We start from the raw sequence: 13,895 nt of genomic DNA, 5'->3' as shown, positions 1-13,895 counted from the left end.
AGAGCTGTTCGACAGTGGAATTTGCTGCCAAGGAGTGTGGTGGAGTCTCCTGCTTTGGAGGTCTTTAATCAGAGGCTTGACAACCATATGTCAGGAGTGCTCTGATGGTGTTTCCTGCTTGGCAGGGGGTTGGACTCGATGGCCCTTGTGGTCTATTCCAACTCTATGATTCTATGGATGGATGGCGGCAAACAGATTGAGATAGAATCCTGACAAGACAGAAGTACTGTTTCTGGGGGACAGGAGGCGGGCAGGTGTGGGGGATTCCCTGGTCCTGAATGGGGTAACCGTGCCCCTGAAGGACTCACAGCTGTCCATGGAGGCACAGGTTAAATCCGTGTCCAGGGCAGCTGTGTACCAGCTCCATCTGGTACGTAGGCTGAGACCCTATCTGCCCGCGGACTGCCTCGCCAGAGTGGTGCATGCTCTGGTTATCTCCCGCTTGGACTACTGCAATGCGCTCTACGTGGGGCTACCTTTGAAGGTGACCCGGAAACTACAACTAATCCAGAATGCAGCAGCCAGACTGGTGACTGGGAACGGCTGTTGAGACCATATAACACCGGTCTTGAAAGACTTACATTGGCTCCCAGTACGTTTCCGAGCACAATTCAAAGTGTTGGTGCTGACCTTTAAAGCCCTAAACGGCCTCGGTCCAGTATACCTGAAGGAGCGTCTCCACCTCCATCGTTCTACCCGGACACTGAGGTCCAGCACCGAGGGCCTTCTGGTGGTTCCCTCACTGCGAGAAGCCAAGTTACAGGGAACCAGGCAGAGGGCCTTCTCGGTAGTGGCGCCCTCTCTGTGGAACGCCCTCCCACCAGATGTCAAAGAGAACAACAACTACCAGACTTTTAGAAGACATCTGAAGGCAGCCCTGTTTAGGAAAGCTTTTAATGTTCGATGTATCATAGTATTTTAATATTCTTTTGGAAGCCGCCCAGAGTGGCTGGGGAAACCCAGCCAGATGGGCGGGGTATAAATAATTTATTATTATTATTATTATTATTATTATTATTATTATTATTATTATTATTATTATTATTATTCTATGAAAAACAGTGCTGCAAGTGACAAATAGAGGGCAGAATGGAAAACGATGCCTTCTCACTACCCTACTTGAGTGCTCTTTTAAGAGAATTACATCCTAAAATCATATATTGTCAGGCTTGGAGGATTCTACCCTCTGCCGGCAGAATCAAGGATCAAGGCAGAAGCAAGAAAGTTCGTATTTATGGTTTTATTCAGTTCTTGTGGTGCGAGACAAAGAATCGAGTCCTTAACTCCATAGGGACATTGCTCACTCAGAGCTCCTCTCCTTCTTTCCCCAGCAACAGCCTGTGGCCCTACGGGTGTGGTGTAGTGGTTAAGAGCGGTAGTCTCATAATCTGGGGAACCGGGTTCGCATCTCTGCTCCTCCACATGCAGCTGCTGGGTGACCTTGGGCTAGTCACACTTCTCTGAAGTCTCTCAGCCCCACTCATCTCACAGAGTGTTTGTTGTGGGGGAGGAAGGGAAAGGAGAATGCTTTGAGACTCCTGAAGGGGAGTGAAAGGCGGGATATCAAATCCAAACTCTTCTTCTCTTCTTCTTCTTGAAATCTAAGTGAGCGATGTGTGTGGGGGGATAGTGGCGCTTCTATACTTTCCAAGGATGTCTCTGCTGGCAATTCTCCCTCTCCTTCTCCTAACACCTCATAACTTGGCAACTCGGAGTTCTGCTGCAAGTCAATCCTGTCTTCCTCTTCTCTTGAAACTGCTGGAGAAGGGGGCCCCAATCCCCCCCACTCCCCTTCCTCCTCCGAGGGAAGCAAAGGAAGAGGCGGCGGCGTTTTCCAGCTTTCCCCCTAACATGTATGTTAATATGGAGATGTGTGTGTGTGTGTGTGTGTGTGTGTGTGTGTATCATGTATTGCTATTATTATCTTATAAAGGGCAGTTATTTGATTTCTAAATGACTTTTCTCTTTGTGGACTGAGATAAACTGGTAATTGTGAAGTTTGAAAAATTTCTAGTGGCTACCATTAAAATAGGGACGCGGGTAGCGCTGTGGGTTAAACCACAGAGCCTAGGACTTGCCAATCAGAAGGTCGGCGGTTCGAATCCCCACGACGGGGTGAGCTCCCGTTGCTCGGTCCCTACTCCTGCCAACCTAGCAGTTCAAAAGCACATGAAAGTGCAAGTAGATAAATAGGTACCGCTGAGGCAGGAAGGTAAACGGCGTTTCCGTGCGCTGCTCTGGGTCGCCAGAAGCGGCTAGTCATGCTGGCCACATGACCCAGAAGCTGTACGCCGGCTCCCTCGGCCAATAAAGCGAGATGAGTGCCGCAACCCCAGAGTCGGTCGCGACTTGACCTAATGGTCAGGGGTCCCTTTACCTTTTACCATTAAAAGAAGGGCTAGTATTTGTAAATGTGTAATTTATGTAATTTGTAATTTGGCAAAAGCTGCTTATGTTCAGTTCTGTTTGCAAATGTTTGATATAAAATGCAGTGGCTGGCGGCTGATCGAGCTTCATTGTAGGGTGGGCATTTTTCAAGTTTCTCAGGCTTGTTGTGATGATAAAATGGGGAGACAGTAAACCATGGACAATGCTCAGAGCTCCTCGGAGGAAAAGTGTGGTGTAATTTTAATAAATGAATAAACAGGTGTCTATTCAGAGACTAAAAAAGCAATACATCTAGATCATTATAAAAATAATATCACATCTTTATTTAGGCAAGATAAAAACATTTACACTGTATATAAAAATAAATTCAGAGTTCCAAACAATGTCAGACATTTAAGATAAAAATAGGTTGGTACCAGTCTTTGTTAATAATTAATAAATACATTATAACTCTTGCATGTTTTAAAAATGAAATAATTAAATATGCTTTTGTATAAATACATTTTAAATAACAAAGTAAGAAAAATAACCACATGAACAATTACCGGTAGTTATAATAACAGTGAAATGCACGAGGACAAATTTTGTTACAGGGTCAAGTAATTGGTTAATGGTAACTCTTTGGGTAAGGCAGATGGAGGCTTATTAGCGCCTCCTCATTCTGAAATATTAATGCTTTATGAATTTTCAAAATTACAAGGATGGCAATTCTAACCCTTCTGGATCTTTGATACTGGAGTTGGTTAGGATATGGTGAAGGCTATTAATGAAGGCAAATGAAGTCTAGTGGAGGAACTTTTCTCCCTTATCCTCTTTCCAGTGGCACAGATCAGGGGCTAGGATTGCACGGTAGGCAGTCCAAATCTTCATTTGCCTTAAATTTGTTTGATTGATTTTGGTCCAGCAGCCTTGAAGCTACATCTTACCAAGGATTTGGACAACTTTTGTTACAAAATGTGTTTTTTTTTTAAAAAAAAAGATGCCAAAATAAATAAATAAATATTATTGTTATATTAATATATATATAGACCATCTTTCATTTTGAGAAGTACCAAATAAATATACATAAATATCAATATTTTTACGTTATTGAAATGAAAAACAACTGTTGCATTTCTTGATGTTCTAAAGCTTGTGTTACGGTGTGGTTAGCTCTTGAATCCTTCCATCCAGGCAAAAAGAAGGTCCATCTCTCCAAGAGCTTTGTTTGCTGCTACATTATTATCAAGCTGCAGAAGAGAAAAGCAATTTCATATGTTCATTACTGAAAAATATATAAGCAAACAGGAGGGTAATGGCTGTAAATGGATTATTTGTTGGCTTCCAAATTGATTTCCCTTTAACGTTGTTTATAGAGTCTTATATTTCCAAATTTTTAATTCGTAATCTATATTAAAAGGTAATAGAGATACCCTTGATAAGAACATATGATCATCTATTAGAAAGGTTGCACAACTGAACAAAGACATTGACAACCGTTAAATATTTAAGTACAGTGTTAACAACACATTTTATATATTTTGGTAAAAATCATTGATAATGCGGTATATTCAGTATATTCACTGGATCACTCTCAATACTGTTCTCACACTATTATTAACTACATGCATTTAAATATTGAATGTTGGCTATTTCTCTCATCATGAGACATTATTAAGTTGTGGTTTTCATGTCATGAAATTGGTCCCAGATTTGTTGTTGTTGCAGGTCATGGTAATATGTGGAAGCAGGAAATGTGAGACGAGATCGGTGGATGTAGGGCAAATGGCCGAACATGCTATTCATCTTATTATTCAGTTCACATTCATAGACCTTACAGTTATAGTTCAGTGTGGTGTTAATTCTGTCCGAAGCACCAAGGAGTAGTATAATGGGGTGATTGCCTTCCTAATTATGGAATATTAAACAGGAATTATCCCCTCCCCCTTCCTCTTGCCTATCTTCTGCCCTCCTCCTACATATCTTTGTGGTTCAGATCACAATAAGTTATCTGAAAAGTCGTCTCAATGTGCTATGGGGGAAACCGGCATTGTACCTTGTGATTGTGGTACGACAACCCCATTCCATGGCGGCCTCACTTGCATGCTTCTCCGATATGTAGAGAAATGAGAGATGCAGAATCTACTTTTGGTCTAGCTCAAAGTAGACCAAATAGACAATATATCTGAGACCCTGCCAAAGTCCAAAAGCTTCCTGACAGATCTGGCTATGTGTATTTATTAATGCAACAACTCAGTCTTAAATAGCAGAGAGGGGAAAACAAGCAAGACAAGTTACCGTTTTGTATTCTTCCAGTATAAGTTTAAATCTTCTATGGGTCTCTTCTCCACAGGAACATTTGTTTTGATCATGCTGATTTCCCAAAAAAGCACAAGAGGAAAAATGATTAGGATAATTACATGTATAATAACAAGGCTGAAAACTATTTATCTTACTTTCATCTTTGAACTTTGCACTGACATTTGGATTTAGAAAGAACCCTGGGTGCAGGTGCCCACCTCTCTTAACTACCAGCACAGCTGTATTGCTTACTTTGTAAAAATGCATCTCTATTCCTGTGACCATTTAGGATTTCTGGAATCAGGGTGCATTGAAAAGCCCACTTTTCAATGACAAGAGTCAGGGTCATGAATCATACTTACACACTTTCTCAGAATTGTCTTGATGCTGAGGAAGGCATTGGCCAAAGTGCTGGTTTTCCTTCTAAGCAAGTTGCTTGTTGGTTCATAGTGTCTGAAAACACTTTCAACATAAAACCTCAGCAGGTGGCGGAGTAAACAACAGCTTTCAGATGTCTAAAACAAGGGGGAAAAAATATGTGGTTTGCATGGTCAAATTCAGATTTCCTTCAGTTGTGGGCTCAAATAGCTAATAAGGCTGTCAAGGGTCTAGTTCACATATATATGTGTAAATATTTGATTCCTGGGCACTGAATCCTCTAAGACAAATGTGTGCGCTTTCAAGACATGACATGACAAAATTCAGGAGGGGAAATACAGATCTAGAACAACCTGGAGTGATTTTAGATTTCTGAATGTAATTTGTCTTAATAGGACTAACTATTCATGAACTAAATATGCATTCTTGACCTTCAGAAATTAGCCACTCAGAGCACTCTTGTGTGCTAAAAAAGCAATATTTACCGGAACATCTTGTAAGACACCTTCCTTCAGCAGTATCACATCAGTCCTGTTATCTTGTGTTTGCTGCAATTACAAAAAGAAGAGAAATCATGTGAGTAGAAGACAAAACTGGAAGGTGGGGGGAGGTAGTGTGAAAGACAGGTATTACAGATGCCACAAATGGGTAGCTGTCATGATCACCTAAAGTAGGCTTCCTCAACCTCGGCCCTCCAGATGTTTTTGGCCTACAACTCCCATGATCCCTAGCTAGCAGGACCAGTGGTCAGGGATGCTGGGAATTGTAGTCTCAAAACATCTGGAGGGCCGAGGTTGAGGAAGCCTGACCTAAAGGAACATGAACTCTTTTACCTAAAGGAACTACTCCTTTACACAGTGTCTTCATATCCAAATTCTGACTAAAATCTCTTCCTCTGTGCTTTAGAATAAAGTTTATTGAATACCACCAGATCCATCTAGGTTATTCAAGGTAGGGATTGCCCATGGGCTAAATTGTTCCAGAATTTGTAGTCAAGAGGGAGGTCTATGACCCAACTTTGTGTGGTCTCAACTTTACCTAGTACCTTCTTCTCTTCTGATCACCACTAATGTTACTTGACTATCTAGGTATATGGTATGTGTCTGAGGAGATTATTGAACTTGGTGAGCTACATCTATTTAGAGTACTTTTAAAAACCATTTTATTGAGAAGCAGAGACAGAAAATTATCAACATATAGATGCAAGTTGACTTTTGACTTTCCAGTGAAGATACTAGCTTTTAAACTGGCTCTTTCAGTTCTCTTATTATTGCAAATAGTGCAAGAAAAGAGATCAGGATGGTGATGTTCCTTAGCAACCTCCACTCAGTTTGTTGCCTCATCAGGCTGGTAGAAAGTGCTATGTAGTTGAAGAAAAAATGGATGTGAGACAGCTGCCTGGGACACACCTTCAGTTTCCTGAAATGCAATGGTGTCATGTTAACTGGAGGTGCTGGGGAATTAACCCAGGGAATTAACCAGGGACCAGGGATGCGGGTGGCGCTGTGGGTTAAACAGGCCAATAAAGCGAGATGAGCGCCGCAACCCCAGAGTCGGTCACGACTGGACCTAATGGTCAGGGGTCCCTTTACTTTTTATCTAAATAATATATGTATATATTTCCATTGGAATTTTCATTTAAATGATTTGGTTAAGTATTATACTAGGAATTCTAAGTAATCAATGTCAAAACATGATGTGTTTCAGACATCAATGCTATTTTCATCTTGGTTTCATTGATCAGGACAATGAATCTCCTATGCACACCAAATTTCAGATCAATGACCAAAAGTCAAATGTAGGTTGTCCTGTGATACTTACCACCGTTTCTCTGATGGCACCAAAATAGTCCTTTAGTTCCCGCAGAGATACGCCACTCAATTCACATTGGCCAAAGTTGAATTGTTGAGCTTCTGTGGTCACACTTTTGCCAAAGAGAAACGAAAGAACAAAGCAAGAGAAAAAACGTATATCCATCTTTGTTTGATAATCCACTCCTGTAAAAAGACAGAGATGGTTTAGTGGTCTGCTGATGAAGAAGTGTAGTCAAACTGCTAAACATTTCTCAAAATCAAGTTTTAAAGAGGAAAATATTATTTGCATCACTGATGCCCACAATGCGGTAAACTGAAACTACTAGGGTTGTACAGATTATTTTATTTTATTTTATTCATTGAACATGCCCTACATGTCACCTTGGATCTAAAGAAGAAGATCATTATGCCTCACTTTCTGCTACTTAAGATGTCTTCTCCATTGATTACAGTGGATGAAAAAACAAATACCTATATCATTTTAATTTTGGGGAAGAATTGGATGACATTTGCAGGCATAATTAATGCCCATCTAAGGGGTGGAGCCTGTTAAATTTCAAAAAGATAAGTGCAGGGCAGTTGTGGTTTTAGGCATTGTGGTCTAAACCACTGAGCCTCAGAAGGTTGGCGGTTTGAATCCCCATGATGGGGTGAGCTCCCGTTGCTCTGTCCCAGCTCCTGCCAACCTAGGAGTTCGAAAGCACACCAGTACAAATAGATAAATAGGTACCGCTGCGGCAGGAAGGTAAATGGCATTTCCATGCGCTCTGGTTTCCATCACAGTGTTCCATTGTGCCAGAAGCGGTTTAGTCATGGTAGCCACATGACCCCAAAAGCTGTGTGGACAAATGCTGGTTCCCTTGGCCTGAAAGCGAGATGACTGCCGCAACCCCATTGTCGCTTTCCACTGGACTTAAGCTTTACATTTTATCTTTTACTAGGCACCTTTACATGTTGAGAGTTATTGGGTTTTTTTTAAGTGTATCCTTCCTAGTGGGTTTTTGTTGTGGTGGGAGGAATTTGCATCAGCATGGCATAAAATGTAAATTGGTTCACAGGTAAGCTCAGTTAATGAAGTGCTTTATCCCATTGATTTCAATGGGACCTAGTTGTGTCTGACCTTTTCTGAACCAAGTATATTATGTGTATGTAATCTCCCATATTAATTCCATATAAAGCCTTCAGTATCAGTATATTAGAAAAAGTTGGTTTAGACATCAGAGTTACTACTACAATCACATATTTTGAATAAAATGATTCTTTTTAAAAAACAACAAAACATCCTAGAGCACAACTCAGAGAGGCTGATGTATTTCAATTCATAGGACTTAATATTACACTCCTAAAACATTAACTTGCAAGGTTGTTGCGTTGACATGAATAGAATTATCTTCTAGTTAAATCTAAATCTAAACCTATATTTAATTTTTTATAATAGTAAAAAAACACCTGAAAATTAACTTAGAACTTGGTACAGATTACTAAAACTCATGTTAATAGAAAAAGAAAAAGAGTAAGACTTGTTCATCCTGTAAACAGTGAAATATATTGTTTATAATCTGTAAAATATCTGCCTTCAGATTTCAAGCTAATATAAGCTACATCTGACACATAAGTACACAGTGCTTACCTTAGTTACCTAGATGCTGTGATTTGCAGTGATGGATAATTGTCTCTACCTGGTTCTGGCCCTTTATATATATGAAGGACTTTACAGGAAATTTCCTTTGACATACCTGTGGGTGGGGACTAGTCTTTACTCTCAATTTCTCTCTGGTGCTTCATTTGCATATTTTTAAAAAAGTTCCCAAAAGAAAAATGAAGAGTCATGAGTAAGTAGCAAGTGATGTCATGAAGATGTCTTAAAATAGCTCTCTATGCCCTGGAGTTCTCAGAGTATACCTGTCAAATTTACAAACAAACAAAACAGAACTTTCCCAATATATTTCTCTGACATTTCACAGTAATTAATATCAAACACTGATATTTAGCTGGGTTTAAAAAGATCTCAACCAATATAGCTTTACTTGTAAAACTTTTATATCCTCAGACATTTTTTCTCTGGAAAAAAGTGTGCTTTACAATGAATGAATTATCCAAGGTGTGTACTGCAGTGAAAAATTCATGTTGGTACACATATTGGAAAAGGAAGATCTCGAGGAGCTTCCTGATATGTATGCCCAGGCAAAGAAAAGAAAAAGAGTGTCATGGATGATATCATTTGAAATGATAGTGTGTGTGGCTTTTCTGACATCACTGGCAGCCTAATTGATGAACTGCTGCAGCTGCTAAAGAATAACTATTGGTTCGTACAGTGCAACAGCATCTTAAGTACAATTAACTTGTTCATTCTCAACCTTGTCTGTTTGAAAGCCGTCTGGCTGAAGTTGTGCAAATTAAACACATGCAAGACGGGGAGCTTAAAAGCTGTTTTGTATCCAGTTTTCCTGGAGTGGAAAGAACTCTTAAGCTCTCTGCTTTGCTTACCGGACAAGTCCTGCTCAGTGTGCAGGCACTGAGATGCTCTTGTAAGATTTCGTGGACACCTGGACAGCCCTACGAGCTGTCACAGCATTATCCCAGAGCTTGTGCACTGAGCAGAACTTGCAGGCGGGCAGGGGGGGGGTAGGGTCCACCTGGCATGCCAGCTCCAGAAGGCAAGGAGGCTAGCACAGGGGCCAGTTCTGGGGAGGAGGATTCTGAGAATAAGCCATCACCCTGATTTGCCTGCATGGTGTTTACATGTCTTCACATTAATCATTTGTTCATCAAACACATTGCAATGCATTTCCCCACTACTCTTCAAACAGAAAAGGTTCATTGTGCTGGAGTGGAAGAGAGCCTTAATCCACTTCAGATGTACAAACCTAAAATAATTCTTCTTCTTCTTCTTCTTCTTCTTCTTCTTCTTCTTCTTCTTCTTCTTCTTCTTCTCCTCCTCCTCCTCCTCCTCCTCCTCCTCCTCCTCCTCCTCCTCCTCCATTGTATACCACCCTTTACCTGCAGATCTCAGGGCGGTTGACAGTTTGGCTATATTCCTGAATCTCTCCCACAAAAATACTGGCAGGCTGGAGGCACCGAATGTTGTCTCATATGCATGACATTCTTTTAGCTATGCGCCTAAAACCTGTGAAAGTGCAAGCACATCTTGGAACAAAAACAGCATTTTGAAAAGTTTCTCAAGCAATTGCAATTTTCCCAAATGCAATTACTTTTTATATTTCACAATAACCAGAGATGTACATGTTCCTGAGTATGGATGTTGGAGAATTTTGATGAAAACAGGAGCATAAATTGCCAGTGTTCACTTATTTGTCCCCTATTTGGAGGAGAAATCAATCCAGCGAATATGACAGGTATTCACTATTGTTTATAATTGTGTGCTTATTTGAATGAAGCAGTTGTACTCTGTGTGTTCATTTGAAGAAGAAAACTTGTGTAGCTTTTAAAACTGTTTATGCATGTTTAAGATAGTCACCTGTTGAACTATGTTTGAACTATGCTGGGATTGATACCAATGAGATCAATACATTTGATTTGTGTGCCTGTTGGGCTTCTGTCCCTCATTCCCACTTTAGAGCAAGCTAGGTTTCAAGAAATGCCCTGAGCCTTCATAATTTCCTGTGTTTCAGATGCCAGGCAATTTCCAACTTGTTGCATCTATTAGACACAATTAGACTACAGCTTCCCTCCCTGAGAGTATGTTGTGACATTCTGACATCATTTAACTCAGCTGCAGGATGTGCTTTTGTCTCCAGGATACTTGGATCCATCATTTCCTCATTATGTCATGCCCATTTACAGAAGAGACATGGGGCTGTATCCAGAATATTGAGAGTAAGCCCTATTGAATTAAACAGGACTTATTTCTGAGTAGAAGTGGTTAGGAGTGTGCTGTAAATTGGTTGACTTTGGGTTCTACTGAAATTGATGGGGCAAGGGAATGATGATATTTTTCCTTTTAATTTATTCATTGTATTTTTTTAATTATTCATTTTTCTTTTTCATTCATTACATACATCTCAAAATTCTTAACATTTACCTATATTCCTCCCTCCCTCCCCTCCAGGGCTTCCCCCAACTTCCACTTCTGGTTTGTTTCTCTTTTCACCCACTTTGCTATTTCCTAACAGAAAAAGTTATTAATAACATAACATCAAGCCTAAAAACATAAAAATAAAAGTAAATACACCATAATATTTCACTATTTTCTAAACATTTTCTAATACTAATAATGTGAATGTTTATTTAAATCCTGCCATCAGGATTTATTCATTATATTATAGTGTTTTTGTTATGTTGACCCTCTCCCCACTTCATATGTCATTTCCTTGATTTTTTTAACCCCCCTTTTTATTTCACTTATTTGTTTGTTTGTTTGCTTGTTGTTACATGAGAAACAAGGATGTTTGCTGTATAATGGTTTTTGCCACATATTGTCACAACATAATATTCATCATAATAATAAAAATCAAAGAGGCAAGTTAACCGTAACTTGTCCCATTGATTTAAGTGGAACCTCAATTCAACTAACTTCATCTGGGTTTTTTGAGGGTGTTACTGAAAGCCGTATTCTCTCACCATGCCTCTGAACAATACATGGAAAGATGCTAGTCGCTAGAGCAGGGGTTGGCAAACTACGCCCCCCCCCCCGGGCTGGATCAGGCCCACCTGGGTCCTGAATCTGGCCTGCACCATGAAGCTGGAACCCGCCGCAAAGACGAGATTCCCAGAGATGGCGACAGGAGGAAGAGGAGCGGCGTTTGATTGGCAGAGACATCCCCACGCCGCACTGAGGTAAACCAGTTGCAGTGTTTGATTGGCAGCCTCTTTCTCTCGCCACCGTAGCCACTGCCCTGGTGCTCCTGTGGGCCAGAGAGCAGAGTGGACAAGCTTGCTCTGCCTAACTGCTTCACGAGAAGAAGCAGCAGCGGTGGTGGTTGTGGTGGTGGCAGCCCCTGGGAAGGTAAGTGCAGCGCCTTCTTTTTCTAGGCAGGGAAGAAGCCCATTTCGTGCCGCCGCCGCCAGCCCTTTGGCGAATGAGGCAGGCTGCAAACCGAGAAGGCAGCTGGGGCTGGGGGATAGGACTACTTGTCCCCTTCTCAGTGTGCATAGGAATTCATAGATAAATAGATAGATGATAGATAGATAGATGATAGATAGATAGATAGATAGATGATAGATAGATAGATAGATAGATAGATAGATAGATAGATAGATAATAGATGATAGATAGATAGATAGATGATAGATAGATAGATAGATAGATAGATAGATAGATAGATGATAGAGATGATAGATAGATAGATAGATAGATAGATAGATAGATAGATAGATAGATGATAGATAGACAGACAGATAGATAGTCTGGCCCCCCACAAGGTCTGAGGGACAGTGCAGTGGACCAGCCCCCTATGGAAAAAGTTTGCTAACCCCTGCTCTAGAGGTTCAGGGTTAGAAGGATGTATTTACAAAAGGGGTGTGCCCAAGTAGTGCATTTCATTTGTTCTATATTCACAGAATTTTTGGAATACAAGCTGTTTCTTTTTTTATGTGGTGGGTGAATGAGATGTGTACAGATCTACCAAATACCTTCTTTTCTCATTTTTGGATGGACTCTGAAGACTGTTCTGGTTTCCAGGATTTTTCTACTGATGTGCTTGTTTTTCTTTTCTTTTCAAATATTCATTATTCTTTCTGATGTCAGCTGCTTTGGCAAGAAATTATTTTTAAAAGCAGGATACAAATGAGATAGGTAGATGACCAAGAGAATTATATTTTTTTACCCACCTCAATCCCAAAGTTTCAAGGCTGGGAATACCTAAAAACAATAAAACAACTCCTGAACAATATAATCAAACTGAAGTATATAGTTATACAGGATCTCAGGAAATAGAAAGAAATAGATGACCTTGGTTAACCCTATGCAGGTATCTTACAAAGTGGACCTTGTCAGCAGTTTTGGCTTTGATTCACTTCAGCACCTCCAACGTTACACTTTGCACTCACTATGTCATATTTGAAATCTGAGTTGAGGATTGATTTTATGTGGAAAAGATGGTACAGGTGTGTTAAAAAACTAAGCAAAACTCTTAGCTCCTGGGCACCTGTTGGAAGCCTGAGTACCTTGCAACTTTTGAGTAGTAGGAGTTGGAAAATGTTCTGCTTCCTCTGTTAGCTCATTGTGAGTTGATGAGAGAGATAAAGAGATACATTTCTTTGACCCATTAAAAGTTAGGAAAGAGTTGTGATGAAACAGTTTCAGTGAAGCAGATGAAGACATGTTTTTCCATTTCAGTGGTCACGGTGAGTGGGATGTGTAGGTGGTAGGAGGCAGGTGAACATTTAGTGGAGATATTTCAGCAAGTAAGGATGACAGTTCAATAATAGCAGTAATACTAAGAACCCTATTTCCCCCTAATCCTGCATATCTCACTTGCGTCTGAATTTTGGTTTTCAATCCTGTTTTGCATAGTCATTCATAGCTTGCTTTATCTAAAGACATAGTAAAGACATGGAGAAAGGGAGGGACTTTGAGATAAAGAAAGAAAACACAGATACATGTCACCTTTGAATTTAACTAAACAGTTAAAAACATTGTAAAAAACATTGATTGAAGTTTTCCAGAAATTTTCTGATACCTTTTATAATAATTTTCTTTTTTGGGGCTCCCCCGGAAATTTTGGAAAATGTCAGCAGTCAGCCCCAAATTGAGTAGTAAGTTGAACTCCCTCTCCACCCAATAGCCTTGGCTCTTTCTGTTTCAGTTCTGTTCTCTTAGCCCATTGCTTATTTCATCCTCTGGTAAGCTAATTTTCATTTAGTATTTACTGGGACAACATGTCTCAAAAGTTTCCAGCGAATTTTGAGTGGTATCCAGCTAAAGAGTTCTGCTAGCACAAATCACTTTCTTCTGCATAACAGAACCTTCACTTCCTCTCCTGTCCCTGCACTTATGGTGCACCCACTAAATCTGCTCTGAAGCCTTGGAAGAAAACCCAGAATATATTTGAGGGGCACTCACTGGGAAAAGAG

At 40.3% G+C, this 13,895-nt stretch overlaps 1 protein-coding gene across 1 annotated transcript in view; it reads right to left on the bottom strand.

Moving 5' to 3' along the window:
- Window positions 1-3,536: 3,536 nt before the first annotated feature.
- The window catches only part of LOC309534725 (interleukin-20-like), a gene marked incomplete at both ends in the record, with an annotated part of 38,575 nt that continues 28,216 nt past the window's right edge, over window positions 3,537-13,895 (bottom strand). Inside the window, 5 exons of the mRNA XM_082227034.1 lie at window positions 3,537-3,617; window positions 4,666-4,740; window positions 5,031-5,183; window positions 5,532-5,594; window positions 6,868-7,043. Of these exons, the coding sequence (XP_082083160.1) occupies window positions 3,537-3,617; window positions 4,666-4,740; window positions 5,031-5,183; window positions 5,532-5,594; window positions 6,868-7,043 (548 nt within the window). The remainder of the gene's footprint in view (window positions 3,618-4,665; window positions 4,741-5,030; window positions 5,184-5,531; window positions 5,595-6,867; window positions 7,044-13,895) is intronic.

This window comes from Podarcis vaucheri (assembly GCF_965113315.1).
Source record: "Podarcis vaucheri genome assembly, chromosome: 6".
NCBI classification, from domain to species: domain Eukaryota; kingdom Metazoa; phylum Chordata; class Lepidosauria; order Squamata; family Lacertidae; genus Podarcis; species Podarcis vaucheri.
This window is presented reverse-complemented; position numbering and strand designations above follow the sequence as displayed.